Source organism: Andrena cerasifolii, chromosome 9 (assembly GCF_050908995.1).
Source record: "Andrena cerasifolii isolate SP2316 chromosome 9, iyAndCera1_principal, whole genome shotgun sequence".
NCBI classification, from domain to species: Eukaryota; Metazoa; Arthropoda; class Insecta; order Hymenoptera; family Andrenidae; genus Andrena; species Andrena cerasifolii.
Genome location: NC_135126.1, coordinates 454,081 through 468,833, shown reverse-complemented (window position 1 = coordinate 468,833; position 14,753 = coordinate 454,081). Strand labels below are relative to the sequence as shown.

Here is a 14,753-nt window from a genome sequence, read left to right as displayed (position 1 = left end):
ATCGAACTCGATTTATTACGTCACTATCCCTTTCTCTACCTATAAAGAGCGTCCGTGTTCCCACGTGTCTAAATGAAGTCACTGAAGTCGCTACATCTCTTCTAAATCCGCGTTTTAGCATACAATCGACGCGACGTAGGTAGGGTAAACGCACCAATAAATGAACACTTAAGGCTAATGAATGAACACTATTATAAAATTATGTTTGCAGCGCGATTGACTCCACGTGCTGCAAAAATGGTTTGGATCTGAAGCAAGAAATTACAAGAAGTCTCTAATTAATTAGTTGCTTCTTTTAATAACTTATTTTACTCATTTTAATAAAAAATGTCCATTCACTGGTACGTGTTCATTTACTGGTACATCCACCCTACCTGTGTATGTACATTAACCCTACACTGCGCATCGTAGACGATCTGATGCACCACCTTTAAGTTCGAAATAAAAGAGAACCAGAGGCATTTTTTTTCATTCACTCCATTAAGGGGTTAGACCCCAGTAAAAATTTCAAAAATACATAATTTTTTTTTTTTTGTTTAAATAATAATTTGAAGCCTTAAAAGCATAATGCAAAAGGTCTCATCGTGCGAACGACATTATTTCTTGGGGTACGGAAACGAAATTGAAATCGTATACTTGCGTGCCTCGAGGCGCCTCGATGCGACGCAGCATTTTGTTTTTCATTCTCAGATACGAGAAACGCAGACTTGAAAAATCAGCCAGAGAAGAAGCAGTACGTGAAACAGAAGGCTCAATGTATGAAGCAGGAATGGCTGATTAGATGTAAGTTCACGATACCATAAAAAAATTAGGTTCTTATACTTTAAACGCCTTTTTCTCAAAACCATGTTTTGCGAAATGGTGTGCACGATTGCGCGAGATCTACTCACTCAACTACTTTGCACTTTCGCATATATCTTCACTATAATATTTATTCGGCATTGAAGCTGAAAAATTCGCAATTTTTTTATTTATTTCCACAAATATAAGCAAAAAACCAACAAATTTTTCCTCGAAATTCAACCTTGAAAATTCAAATGTCCGCCTTTTTGTTGCTTTTCACAAATTTTGAAATGTGCGATCGTCGATGCTTTAACAATGTATTATAGTTTATCAGATTTCATGGATTTTTGTGTCAGTGAACTCGTTTTAGCGTAATCACGCACACCGAGTGAGCATGCAACAAAGGAAGTAAAGTGAAACCATGATTTTTTAAATGTTATGGTCGATTTGTATAGTCCATATGAGCATTTAATATAAATCAAAACTTCATATTAATCCAGTGATTACTTATTTTTTTATGGACTTCTGAAAATCATCTATATTCTCGGTCCGTCACTGTAGTCTAACCCCTTAAACGTATTACTAAATAGTTCGCTGTGTATATTGTGGATAGTTGTTAAAGCAATGTAAATACAAGAAGGGCAAAATATATATTTATATTGCAAAAATAATAAAAATTAGCGAACTTTTGTCTGAACAAAAAAAAATAATTCTTTTGTAAAATTTCATAATCAATAAAGCATTTGCATTAAACGTACTCCCACACTGCTCGATGTTGCAGATATGATACATGTACATTAATTTCAATAAAACCATACACACGCAACCCAGAATTTTTTTCATTATTTTTCCTGGATTCGCAGACAAAATCTAAGTTAGAAACTATTTTTATTGCACAAAAGAAATGCGCAGCGTAGGATTAACTAAGTATACTTTTAATCCGAAAGGCAAAAAAGAAAGGACTAATAGTGGCAAAAGTTCGCATGATTATCAAATGTGTCCCTAATCAAGAATCGTCCACTACCGCCCCCAAGTTGGCCCAAAAGCTTGATAAGTTTCCACCCAGCACCCACGTTCACCTATGCAAAAGAAGGCTCATCAAAATGGCGGATCGGTAGACCGGTCCATGATCCGGCTGGCTGAGCAAGGTGTCAGCGCTTTCCTCGGACTGGGAAATTTGAAATGGCTGAATAAATACCCAATGAGGCTGCCTACCACCTAAAAATACCGCCGTTAAAAAGCTCGATGCTCTTGAACACCGTAAGCAGACAGATAGTTATAGATCGGCAGGGGTAGGTATGCCGAGGGGGTGCATGCGAAGGAAAAGCTCGCGTCTCGGGTATTTTTAGATGGGGCGATGTAGGCGCGTGTCGCAGAGGCCGGAAACCGTTTTGTGGGGCCCCTCCTTCCCGTTTCTCGTTTTCGTTGTTGTCGTTGCCGTCTGCGCTCGTGCCGCGCGAGATCTCTCTTATTTTCCTTCGTCCCGTCCCGGCGCATACTTGGCGTGTAGTTTCGCCGAACAGCGGGGACCATTCGTCAGCGGTGCCCGACAAATGGAAATGCAAGCGGATCGATCGCGCGCCGTTGGAAAACTGTGAAAATATGGTCGTTCGAAGGGAAGACACTGAACGCGGAGGGATGCAAATCTCAATCATGCCCTCGTGGGACTTTACAGCCCATCCTTCGCATTGTGCGCACAGGACTGCAAGATTTAGTTCCGCGTTATAGTCTACGGGGGATCATGGAAACCATATTTTTTTAAACGAAAGATTCGACGATGGCAAACATATAGACTGGGAATTTAAAGTGCTTCTCTTATCTTAAAGTTAATATCTCCCATTGACTGCATGGATGTTAGCTCGCTATTTTTACGGAAGGGTAGAACGGGGGCGATTGTAACGCGTTACATATCTCAAAACATGTGATAGATATTAACACAAAATTTGGATATGTGATGAAGAATGACATTTCGAATACACACATCCGTATCTTAGCAGAATAGATACACAATAGGTATGCATAGTGAAGAATATAACTTTTCGATACCCTAAAGTAACTTTTCCTTATTGATTTAAAATTGTAATATAAATACTCCCTTTGCAGGTATGCGTTTTTCGTATTTTTTTATATTTAATCTGGCCATTTTTTAAGTAGGTAATACTGATCGTTACTTATCACTTTTAAGTGTCTCGTTAATACAAATTTATAATTTAAGTTCATAAGCCTGGTCGGGGGCGGTTGCGCCGCGATAGAACCGAATAGTGACAAAGAAGATTAATAATATTTTCTTGTTTGCATGGAATCCTATAGCACAGCACAAGCAAACCAAATAAAAAATGGTGCAATGTACTGAATGTAACGATTCATCGCGTGAAGAATGCGCCAGCCAAAACGTTTTCTATTTCTGCCACAATGCACCCGCATAATTGGTTATAAATTTTACTCTTTTTCATTTATTATTATAATTAAAGTCAATAAATATTTTCATTTTGTAAAGTTAAATTTGTGCTACTAAGATCGACTCCATGCAGTGTTACAACCTACCCGGGGTCGGGGACAGTAGTAACACTTTCTCCGCTTCTCATTTTTTATTAATAACCGGAATATTACTTGGCATACAGCGAAACTGTTGTGGCTGAAATAATGTCAGATAAGTGTGTAACATTTTCGTTAAAAAACTGTTGTTGTAACTGTAATAGTTCATGCGTAATCGTATTCCAAAGTCAAAGTGTTACTACCGCCCCGGTCTACCCTACATAAGTATCGTCTGCATTTTTTCAAAACTAAATTAAATACGATTTTAAGTTTGTAACATTTCTTTCCCTTTCGGAGTTGATTTTTTAATGGAAGGGTGCGCCAAAGGTGCTTGATCGCGAGGATTACTTCAGTATTGTATTGAATATAGTAGCGAGGGGCTTATATTTGTCTGGAAGAAGCAACCGAGAAGAATTATGTAGATATACTCCTCAATAAGACCCACAATTCGGCCACGCAGGCCACGTCCGATTTCCAGCGAATTCTGATCTAATTCTGTCTAGACAGACAGCGTTTGCCTAGTCGCGAGGTTCTGCTCCTATGAAATATGGAATTAACGTGGAAGACGCAGCGAGCCGCGTCTATAAACTTCGCGAAGAGATGTTATGCACCTCGCCTGGCGTTTATAGGTGCGAGAGAATTTATGGACGCGTCTGGTAACGCGCAGCAAGAAATATCCATCGAGTGGCTTGTTAAAACTTCGCGGCTCCCGTTCTTAACTTCTGCGAAGCGGAAACTTTTCCCCGTACAGGAAAAGTGTTCGTTTCAGGAAGCCTCGAACTTTGAAATTACAGATAAGAAACTCGACCAGCCGGAGAGAACTAGAACAATCGGAATTTACGACTGCCAGGCGCTAATGTAACTTTCGAACACGAGCCGCGTAATGCCACCTCCAAGTAACGAGTAATTGAAACTCTTGTACAATTTTCTGAGGGATTTATTTTACGTTTAATTCACGCTATCGTTGACCACGAGACGCGAAACGAGTGGTGTTGGAACAAACCTGTCAGTTTCTCTACGCCAACGATCTCATTTGCGCCAGCGTCGTCGAACTTGTCCAAAGAATCGGTTTCATCATAGAACGCACTGTCGTTGAAATGCTCACAACACGACGGCACATTCAGACGGTCCAGGCCGACGATCAGAGCTGTCTCGATGATATCGCTCGGTTCGCGGGTTTTCCTCACCGCGGCGAACGTTTCCCATACTTTCCCGGCGATCGAGCCTTTCCTCGTATGAGGCACCACGCTCCTCTGCTTGATCGCCTTCAGCTTCGATTTCTTCGCGACTTTGTCTTTCCTCACTTTCTCGAGCACCACCGTCGAACCTAGTCCGATCGATACATCTTTCTATCTTTCCGTTGCACAACCGTTCGGGGCCCACTTGGAACTCGAAGAATCTCCGTTCGTGTTATCCAGGGATTACAAGCTTTAACGATATCCGAGCCAAATCAATCTCCTTAACATTGCGAGAAACAACGTGGAGGGCGCAAATGGCACCTTGTATCCTTCCCCTTATATCCTTCCAGCTTCACTAGTTTCTAGTTGACCGCGAATTTTAAGGAACGTTTAAAAAGAACACTGAATATCTTTGCAAAAAAAAATGAGAATTCGACCGCGATACTAAGTATGTAATTACCCTGATAGTTAATCGTTAAGCTACGAAGGCGGAAGATTTAGCGGAGCCTCTTGATTCCAAGTGGGCTATCGGTTATCCACGCAATCTTTACCGTCACCCTTCAGCTTCCGATTGAATCTGTTCCTGCATCTCTCCGACGAAAGTCTGAAGCTAGCGAGGCCAGCGATCAGGGGCGAGGGGTTGGGGGTCGTCGGGTAAGGGTTGCAGTCTGCTTCCCCTTCCAGAGGGTCGCGCAACTGTTGCACCTCGACCATGTGCATACCTCGGTGTTCCTCCGCCGCTGGGGGGGAAGTAATCGGGGCGGTTTCTCAGCTTCTCGCGACGGCAACCGGCCTGACACTAATTTCCCTCGGAGCTGCTCCCGCTTCTTTTCCGCGGAGACTGCCGTTGGTTTCCGGTCGGACCCCACCAGATCTCTCTCCCCCGCTCGTTTCACAACACACGCGTGTGGTGCCTAGCCTCTGTCCGTGCACGGTGTCTACTGGGTGTGTGCGTGATACCGATCTTTCAAACCCTCCGCGAGTAACCCCCTTGGGGAACATCGGGGAGGCGATCTTCGCTTCGGAGATATTGATGTATTTAAACAGTCCATCTCTCCTGCTTCCAAGTCGCCTCTGGCTTCCCCGCCACGATAACACTACTACTCGTCAGGCTTCGATTTTCAGCTGCTTACCCACAGATAAGCTTTAATGGGCGTGGAGACACTGATAAATAACGCCGACTTACTGCACCGTTCTTTTCGTTCCTCGGCTCGCTGTGCTTCTTGGTAAAGGCTCTTTCGTGTAAAAATGAAATTGTATGGAAACTGTTCGGTTAATTGCAAAAGGGAGTAATATCGCTGGCGATTTTCTTTAGTGTATTGGTGCTTGATCGTCATTCGCTAAACACTAATAGACATAAGCTTAAAAGTGTTCCGTAAACAAGGCTTTTAATTAGAAGGGTAGACCGGGGGAAGGTAGTAACACTTGACTTTGGAATACGATCACGCAGGAACTGTTACATTTACAACAAAAACTCTTCTACGAAAATGTTACTTACTTATTAAACATCGTTGAGTCACAACAGTTTCGCTATATGCCAAGTAATATCCAAGTTAGTAATAAAAAACGAGATGCGTGTAAAGTGTTACAACCGTCCCTGACCCCGGGTCGGTTGTAACAGTGCATGGAGTCGATCTTAGTAGCACAAATTTAACTTTACAAAATTAAAATATTTATTGACTTGGATTATAATAATAAATGAAAAAAGTAAAACCTATAACCAATTATCTGGTATCGCAATTGTGGCAGAAATAAGACACGCTTTGTCTAGTGCATTCTTCATCTGCTCAATCCTTACATTCAGTATATTGCACCTATTTTTCTTTCATTTATTTATTTATTTATTTATTTATTTAATAAACGGGAATTTATTTATTTATTTAATAAACTTTTGGTTTGCTTGTGCTAACAAGACAATACTACTATTCTTCTTTGTCACTATTCGGTTCTATTGTGGTACAACCGACCCCGATTGCCGATTTTACAATCGCCCCTGACCATGCTTTTGAACTTTAATTATAAATTTTGACTAACGAGACACATAAAAGTGCTAAGTAACGATCGATACTACTTTTAAAAAGGTCCACTTACAGACTAAAATATCGATAAAGCACATACTTGCAAAGGCGGTGTTTATATTACAATCTTAAGTCGGTAATAAAAAGTTACATTAGGGTATCGAAAAGTTATTTTGTTCACTATCAATGTCCATTGCGTGTCTGCACTCCAAGGACATGGATGCGTGTATTCCAAATGTCATTGTTTATCATATATCCAAAATTGGTGTTAATATCTATTATATGTTTTGAGATATGTAACGCGTTACAAGATATTTAGCGAGTTACATTCGCCTCTCTGTTACTACCGCCCCCAGTCTACCCTATTCCCTTTGAAAATTATACAGTGTTCTTTAATAATCCATAAGCTTTGCTTGAGAGCATTTATTTCGTAACAACTGATTAATACACCCTGTATATAAATGTAAATCTGAGTCAGTGAGGTTCCTAGCCTCTTTTCGCGGTTTCCTCTCCGCCGTCCTTCTCCTCCTTCTGTTCCCTCGTCTAAATGCAATAGGACAGAACGTTGGCCACAACTAACACATCATTTGCGAAACCTCCTTATCGGGTAGCGTGATTATTATAACAGCACTGCACGATAAAGGCCACCTACACACTCTGCTCTTGGTCCGAGCACGAATAATCGATCTGCGCGTCTCAATATTCTGCATCATTTTTAAGAGACATTCCAAAGACCATAGAACTCGAGGGAAAATATTGTTAAAAATAAATACACTATTTTAGAAATTACTCGGTTTTTAGCAGGACTATTATTGTCCCCGCGAATATGTATATTTTCTTTTACATCTTTCAAAGGAAAAGCTTTGTCGAGGCAGCGTATTATCGGTTTGAGAAGAACAAAAACGAGAATGACGATAAAGAACCATTCAGCACCGTGACAAATAGTTCCTCCATTGAATGCTCCGAACGGAAACTTTGCGCAACCTTGAACAACTCTTCCACCACTGACACCCACGTAAATGTGCCTTTTCGCGCGGAAAGAAATTTCACCAACGGCTTGCAGCGAATATGAGTGCCTTTCAGACCAGACAGAGACTTGTAAACAATGGCTGGCGTGACCTACGTTCATCGAGGAGTACCTCGCTCCAAATGAAGACAGTAAACTTCGCGATAACCGATATCGCGAATGAAAAAGGAGGAAATAACATGTGCAAGCAGTATTTACGTAGAGAAATCAGCTCGTGCACGCGTGAACGTCCCCAACGATACAATGCATAATGGAACATTGCGAATTAACGATAATAATATCGTAATTAAAAAGCGCCCCTGGCGAGAGGCTCGGATTTACGAAATTTCTTTGAAGGCTGAAGTATGCTAGCTTCGTTAATGAGTTCTTTAATGAGTCTTTAAAATCTGTTTAACGTTCAAATATATTCTTCTTAGCACTTTCAGTGGTAACAAAGGAAGATCCTCAAACCGGAAATTCAAAAAAATTATGAAACTTTGGAGATATGTGAAAGATATATTTTTTTTGCTGCGCAAATTCACTCTGAGGGGGTGAAATTGACCTCTGTAAATTTGGCTATTTTATAGGAGAACTGTTAGAACTGGAAGTTACCAAATGGTCGCCCTTATTAAAAGAAGTAATCTTTGTTTGAAAACTATTTTTCTATCTCTTACAGTTCGCGAGTTATAATACAAAGTCGAAAAATAGCTGGATTTTCACCAGTTAATTTCACCCCCTACGGTAAATTTAGGCAGCAAAAATAATTGCACTGTATATCCTCTACGTATCCCCAAAGTTTCATGATTTTTTTAATTTCCGGGTGTGGGATCTTCCTTTGCAAGTAATTTATAGCCAACAGTCGAAAGTTTTATTGTACCTGGGATGGTCTCGTAGCTTTTTAAAAGTTTCTTTCAAGTTGCCAGTAACATGGAAATAATCGCAAATAAATAAGGCGAATGTGTCCTAAGTAACCACGCGAAGTGTAGATTTTATTCTTAGAATCGTGTTAAAATTAATGGCATTTGACGAGTTATCGCGTCATACGAGCAGTGAACTGATTAACGTGGATGGGACGTATTATCTGAAATATAAAATTTAAAAAAAACGAGAGAAAGATGTTTGTTACTTTCTCTCCGTGCGAACCAATGAATTGGCACGGCTACCGCGAATTTTAGAAATAAGACGGTTCCAGGACTGTCATAGTAAAACGCACGTTCAACAAACAGAAAGTGTTATTTCGTGAGTAAAACGTCAAGGTTTACCGCTGTCTGCAAGGGAATGATAAATGTTGGAAAGCAGAACGTAATAGCTACATAAACTTTGTCGATAAACCTCTGAAATTTAGAAAAATCAGTTTCAAGAAGAACAAGCACTTTCCCTCACTTACACGAGAGAATATAAATCTTCACATTCACACTAAAATGGACGTAAGAAATATATCATCCAAATATGCCTGTTTACATTGTAAAAAATTAATATTTTTTACTTCAAATATTGTCTTTGGTTTACTCAGATTTAATAATACAAAGCAGATAGTAGACTTACCATTTTCACCATCTGTCAGCGCACCACCATCTTCTTCGCTCTTCTTCACTTTATCAACTGTAACAGAGAAAGACACAAATGGTTTAAATGGCGTAAAAACAAGAATAAAAGTAATTTTGAACGAATTCCCCTTTATCCCCGACATATGAATATCATTATACATTCACAGAAAACGTAAGAAAATTTCCAATATCCGGTTATATCGTTTAATATGCATATTACATACTCACCATGCAGCATATGATTTTGAGAATGATGATGGTGATGCGATGATGGAGGTTTCCTCTCAGGCCTGATACGTTCCATCAATTTACTTATACGATCGTTGCCTCTCTCCTTCCTGACCAGTGGTCCTGGGCAATTCTCTTCTACCACGCGAACACATTGACGATGTACACTTAAAGAACAATCTGTAACGCATAATATATCGCGCTGCTGATGAATGACAGTTTTTAATATCAAGCACAATAGGTATCATAATTTCTTCATATTAGCCAAGAATTTTGTGATAATTACAAGCGATCACAGGTTTACATACCACTACATAAATATCCTTGAGGTCCAATTCCGCCAATAATGAGCTGACAGTGATTACAGTACGTGATAGTAAAGTACTGATGAGCCACAAAATGATGACCCCTGATTGTCATTTTCCTTGTCTTTCCCGTAAGCAATCGCGCTTTAAGATTCGACTTATCTTTCGCGACAAAAGTCGGTACTCGATCTAACGATACTGGCCGAACTTGGAAGATTTTTGTCAGTATAGTTGCTAGACCAGCTGCCGTTGTGAACTGCCGCAAATCCACGTGCTCTTTCTCTATGTCATCTCTGAAACATTTCGTAAATAAATGGTAATATAACATCGATTATCAACAAGGCATAATAGAAGCTACCGTTCTGCGGATATAGATTGATAATCTTACAGATAAGGCTCCATCTTGGGTAAGAGGTATGTTTCAATGATTTTCGTTTCGCGCGTCTTGTCCGATATACTTTCATCCAAATGAGTATCGCTTGGGCCGAATAGCGTACCCAATCCGGCAGTTCTCTTTTGCTGAAAGTCAGCAAGTTGCTCATTCAGTTCCTCTTTCGCGCGTATGCGCGCTTTCCAGAAGATCTGTCGAAGAGCGTGACGTTTCATAGCAGCATATTAAATGAACAACTACTGTATAAATAAAAATAAAAGATGCGTACCTTTCGTAAAATCTCCTCCTTATCAGATTCTTTTAAAAGAACATCGTCTATTTCATGTGCTACATTTTCGTCTACATTGTGCAGACGGAGAGGCTGAATAAAGAGGTTCATAATTAGATGCGCTGCTTACGTCTAAAAAACAGAAGTATGATTTGTTTCGAAGTACTTACTGCACCAGGTACTAAAAAACTAGAATGAATTTCATACGCCCACTTCCTCATTTCTTTCGCATTGCCTTCTTTGTACAGATCCGTTACTAAATAGAACAACTGCAAAACGATATGCACACTTTTAGATGATTAAGCCCAAAAGCATGCTACAGAATTATCTGCGTCTACTCGGAGTACTCACCAGGCTGGAGGGATCACTGTTCGATAAAACATAGTTAATAAATACAGCAAGGTGCGCGTGGTGCTCCCATAATCGAGACAAAGACTTGAATGGACCGTGGTCTTCCAACTGCCCCTAGAATAGTAATTAATCGTAATTAAATAATGCCAGAAGCTATTTCGGTTAAGGGAGAAATTTAATCCGCAAAGCTTACAACTTCTTGGTCACTCATATCATCGTCTTCCATTGACATGATTGGCTGCTGCAGCGTTGGCAATCCAGGAATGCTTTCATTCAAAAGTGTCTGAAAAGGAATGGGGGTTTAGTAACTTAACTATCGCGCACGATTTGAGAAATTAGACTTTGGAGGAAGACTTACATCATTTATGGTAGAATTGGAGGTATCGTTCCCTGGACTAGCAACTGGATATGGTGGAGGTGGAGTTCCTGGCGGAGTAATATGAGGTATTTCATCTATATCAATGTCGCTATGCCGCACATGCCTCGGCGGCGAAAGATCGTTCATTGATTCTGATGCTATTAAACGTCTACTAGCTTCTGACGGAGAAATTGTCGTGGTTCCCAGCTGTTCTGGACTGGACTTTGTTCGCTGGTGCTTATTCAGTGAATTCGAGGAACCCAAGTTCGCACCCTGTGAAAACTGTAAGTTGAGCATAATAAATGGAAGACGATCGATCGTAACAGAGTAATATAGATGTAAATTAAAAGCACTGTGCAATTTGTTATGCAATATCATAGTAGACATATAGTAGGACCGTGTAAAAGTGTGCTATATATGACTGTTAAACATGGCATGCACAAATATAACTCAAGTTAGAGAAACATATTTATAAAACAAGTTTCCAAAACAATACAGAAACCATACTTGAATGCACTTCGCAAGCATACTTGAAAAGACATTACTTGATAAAAGTTTCGTATTATCCAAGCGACAAAATATCAATGAACAATAAACGTAGTTTTTGTGTTACGGTAAAGTTCAGCGCAGCTGTATACAAACTTCATTAGAAAAACAGAGACACTTGTTGATGAAACATAAAGAGGCATTAACGTAACTCTGATATTCGATTATTTCTTCAAGCGGCGAGTTAATTTTCATGAAACTGTTCTCTTATTTTAAAAATATGAAACTATGTAATTGTTCAATAGATAATGTATAAGTTAATCATGAAAGTATACACACTATTGTGCGACACATCCCTTTCTTTTACCATGCATTTATATAAATTACGTATGTAATGACTTAGTGATTAGACTACTTACAGAGTTAGGTATGCCATGACTGGTGGTTGAGGGCGTTAAATGAGTCAACAGATGACGCTCCAGCTCCAACTGGGCTACGTTGTGTGTATTTGTAGTAGGAGGAGGTCTAGGAGGCAATGGTGGCGGAGACAGGCTTTGCATGGACAAGGATTTACGAGATGGTAGAGGCGGTGGTATATCACCGCTGCTACTACTCAAAGGTGGATAATAGCCCGGGGAACACGAGGTGTTTGTTACCAACGAGCAAAGCTGTAAGACATAACAAAAGCTGGTTAGATAAAGTTAGCGGAAGCTTAAATACATCCCTATATCACTGAATCTCGAAATTTCAATTGCGATGCAAGCATACCTTGTATAATAATTACACTTCTATAGCTCGAAAGGGTACACGCACAGAAGCGCAACATGGGTCTCATCATTTATCGTTCTTTACCGTCATACACTATAAGCTATTAATATACACATCAGAAATTAACGAACTACCGTAACATCAACGATAAGAAACTGTAATAATACTTTGAGAAATAAATGAAAACTGAACACCTTAATAACATCATGCCGAGCAACTATTTAGTACAATAAACAGCATCAGCTTGAACTGTCACACATCGACATAAAAGCAAGGCAAGAGAAAATATAAGAGTACAATAAATGTTAATGAATTAAGCGTTAAAACGATTTTGTATTTGATGAATAAAACTATGAATAATAATGTGATATTTATGGTGTAATATATGTGTGAATGACTACTTTACTGGTATAAAATTTATGCACATTAGTGGTAAAAACAGAAATCTTCAGCAACGTTTAAACGTTGCATTAAGGGGGCATTCTGGTCTAGGAATTTCAACAAATCGATTTTTACGTTTTCATTTTGTGAAGCAAATGATAAGTTATAGAGGTTTGAAGGAAATGGTGCGCGGATTAGCGCGCTAGCCGAAGAGCGTATGTGACAAACTACGAACATTTATCTACACCAAAGCACCTCTGAATGCCGCAGTTTTAGAAATTAATAAACCTATTTACGAAGATTTATTCCATCGACGTTTCAGGTCTTAGGTACGCAATAATAATGAAAGTTTGAATTCCATAATATGGACCATCGCAGCGAAACATCTTCAATGTCGAAAGAATACAGTGGAAATTACAACGCTTTCGGCTGTCTGTATTTTTAATGAAGATTGTGAGTCTATCCTACAAATAATCAGTGTACTTGGGCAGCAAGCAAAAATTTGCGCAGATAAAAGAGACGATCGTGTTGAGCGGTCTGAGATACGAGCGTTCGCCGCATCAAAGGGTAGAATTAGTCTTAAAGAGCAACAGAATGCTCAAAAAGCATTTTATGAGTCTGAATAGGGCCCACTTTATGACTCTGAAATAGCAGAGTAAGGTAAGTGCCATAATGAAATTACTGCGTACCTTTCAACATTATACAAAACACTTAAAACGCGTTTTTCTCGAAACGATATTTTATAAACTGGCGACACTAATATCTCAAGAACCGTACAACCGATTGACTTGTGCTTTTACATAAATACTCGAAACACATCCAGCTATCGTCCCTGCCTGTTTGAAGTTAATATTGCAAACACTTTTTCCTTTATAGCACTTGGAAGTTTTGAAAGTTCCGAATATCACCATTTTGGCAAAGGTCCGATTTTGTCAGATATTTTTGTATGTTGTTTCCTTTGGCCGGGACGATAACCACATTCATTGCGATTAAAACGAACTATGAATTTTTTAATTCAAGCGACCAAAAGAGACCCAATCAGTGCTGCTATTGAGACCAAATTTCTGAAATACGAAATACGCGAATGTTAATAACTTTTAACATGTCGTCAACAGCGCATTAAAAGAATTTATCTAGATAGTTAAAATGTTAATAAACATGTGTACAAAACGCCAATGTTGTAGCATTATCCGTTTCTTCAAAATAAATTGCCACAAATGACCTTACAGCTATCTGTCTAGACCAGAATACCCCCTTAAAGCACACCGTGATGAAGAAAAATCAGACCTGTTCATTGGTAGTGATCGCAGTTAGCTGCTCCTGCAGGGTGCGCACCCTCCTTTCAGCACCCGCCAATTCTGCTTGCAGTGTTACAATGTTGACATTACCGCTGCCAGTGCCAGCTTTTGCTAGTTCACTGCGAAGCTTGTCGACGTAGCTTTGTTCCTTCTCCAACATAAGCTGGAATGTATGAACGCGCTGTGTTTCCAGCTGCCGTTTCTTCTCGTGCTAAAACGCATAGAAATGAGAATAAGACTTAAAATCCTAAAGCAGTACTACATATTGCGCAGGTGAAACATTCCTTCCAAGTTTAAACACACGAAAAAAAGAACTAAAACTCAATATGAAATTTCACAGAGCGGTACCACTGTGCATGGAAAGTAGCTAAAAGTTACTACAACAAATTATCCTACTATGACGTATGATTCCTTCCTAATAGTGAAGATTTCTCCTTTAATTGCTCAGAGTATGAATTATCCTTTCGCAAAGGAAGGCTACACAAGGATATACATACACTGTCGTTCATAAATCACTGGACAATTCATTATAATATGAATATAAGTTTCTGAAGTGGCTCTAATATTTTGTTTCTTTACAATTTATATTTACTTCAAAGCTCAATATGAACCGCTCAAAAGAATTAGAAAACAATAATAAAGTACAAATCATATGGCAACCACAGTCGCTCGACCTTAACCCAATCGAGAAATTATGGAATAAACTATTAAATACAAAAATAAAAACAAACATGCCCGAAATTAAAGGAGCTGTTGGAAATCAATTAGTTTAGAAATATTAAAAAAAAATTTAGCCGGGCACATTAATAAGAAGACAATATATTATCACTCGCTAGCTTTTTGGTAAAATTT

The 14,753-nt window shown here is 39.3% G+C and overlaps 1 protein-coding gene across 6 annotated transcripts in view; it reads right to left on the bottom strand.

Moving 5' to 3' along the window:
- The window catches only part of Rhogef2 (Rho guanine nucleotide exchange factor 2), an 86,165-nt gene that overhangs the window by 31,350 nt on the left and 40,062 nt on the right, over positions 1–14,753 (bottom strand). For 2 of the 6 annotated variants that reach the window (XM_076819335.1, XM_076819333.1), the window contains 11 exons: positions 13,891–14,112; positions 11,874–12,122; positions 10,969–11,250; positions 10,804–10,893; positions 10,611–10,724; positions 10,430–10,528; positions 10,260–10,352; positions 9,989–10,182; positions 9,604–9,893; positions 9,296–9,475; positions 9,066–9,122 (listed from right to left, as the gene is read on the bottom strand). In XM_076819335.1, the coding sequence (XP_076675450.1) occupies positions 9,066–9,122; positions 9,296–9,475; positions 9,604–9,893; positions 9,989–10,182; positions 10,260–10,352; positions 10,430–10,528; positions 10,611–10,724; positions 10,804–10,893; positions 10,969–11,250; positions 11,874–12,122; positions 13,891–14,112 (1,870 nt within the window). The remainder of the gene's footprint in view (positions 1–9,065; positions 9,123–9,295; positions 9,476–9,603; positions 9,894–9,988; positions 10,183–10,259; positions 10,353–10,429; positions 10,529–10,610; positions 10,725–10,803; positions 10,894–10,968; positions 11,251–11,873; positions 12,123–13,890; positions 14,113–14,753) is intronic. The other 4 variants (XM_076819338.1, XM_076819336.1, XM_076819334.1 and 1 more) reach the window with 3 other exon arrangements.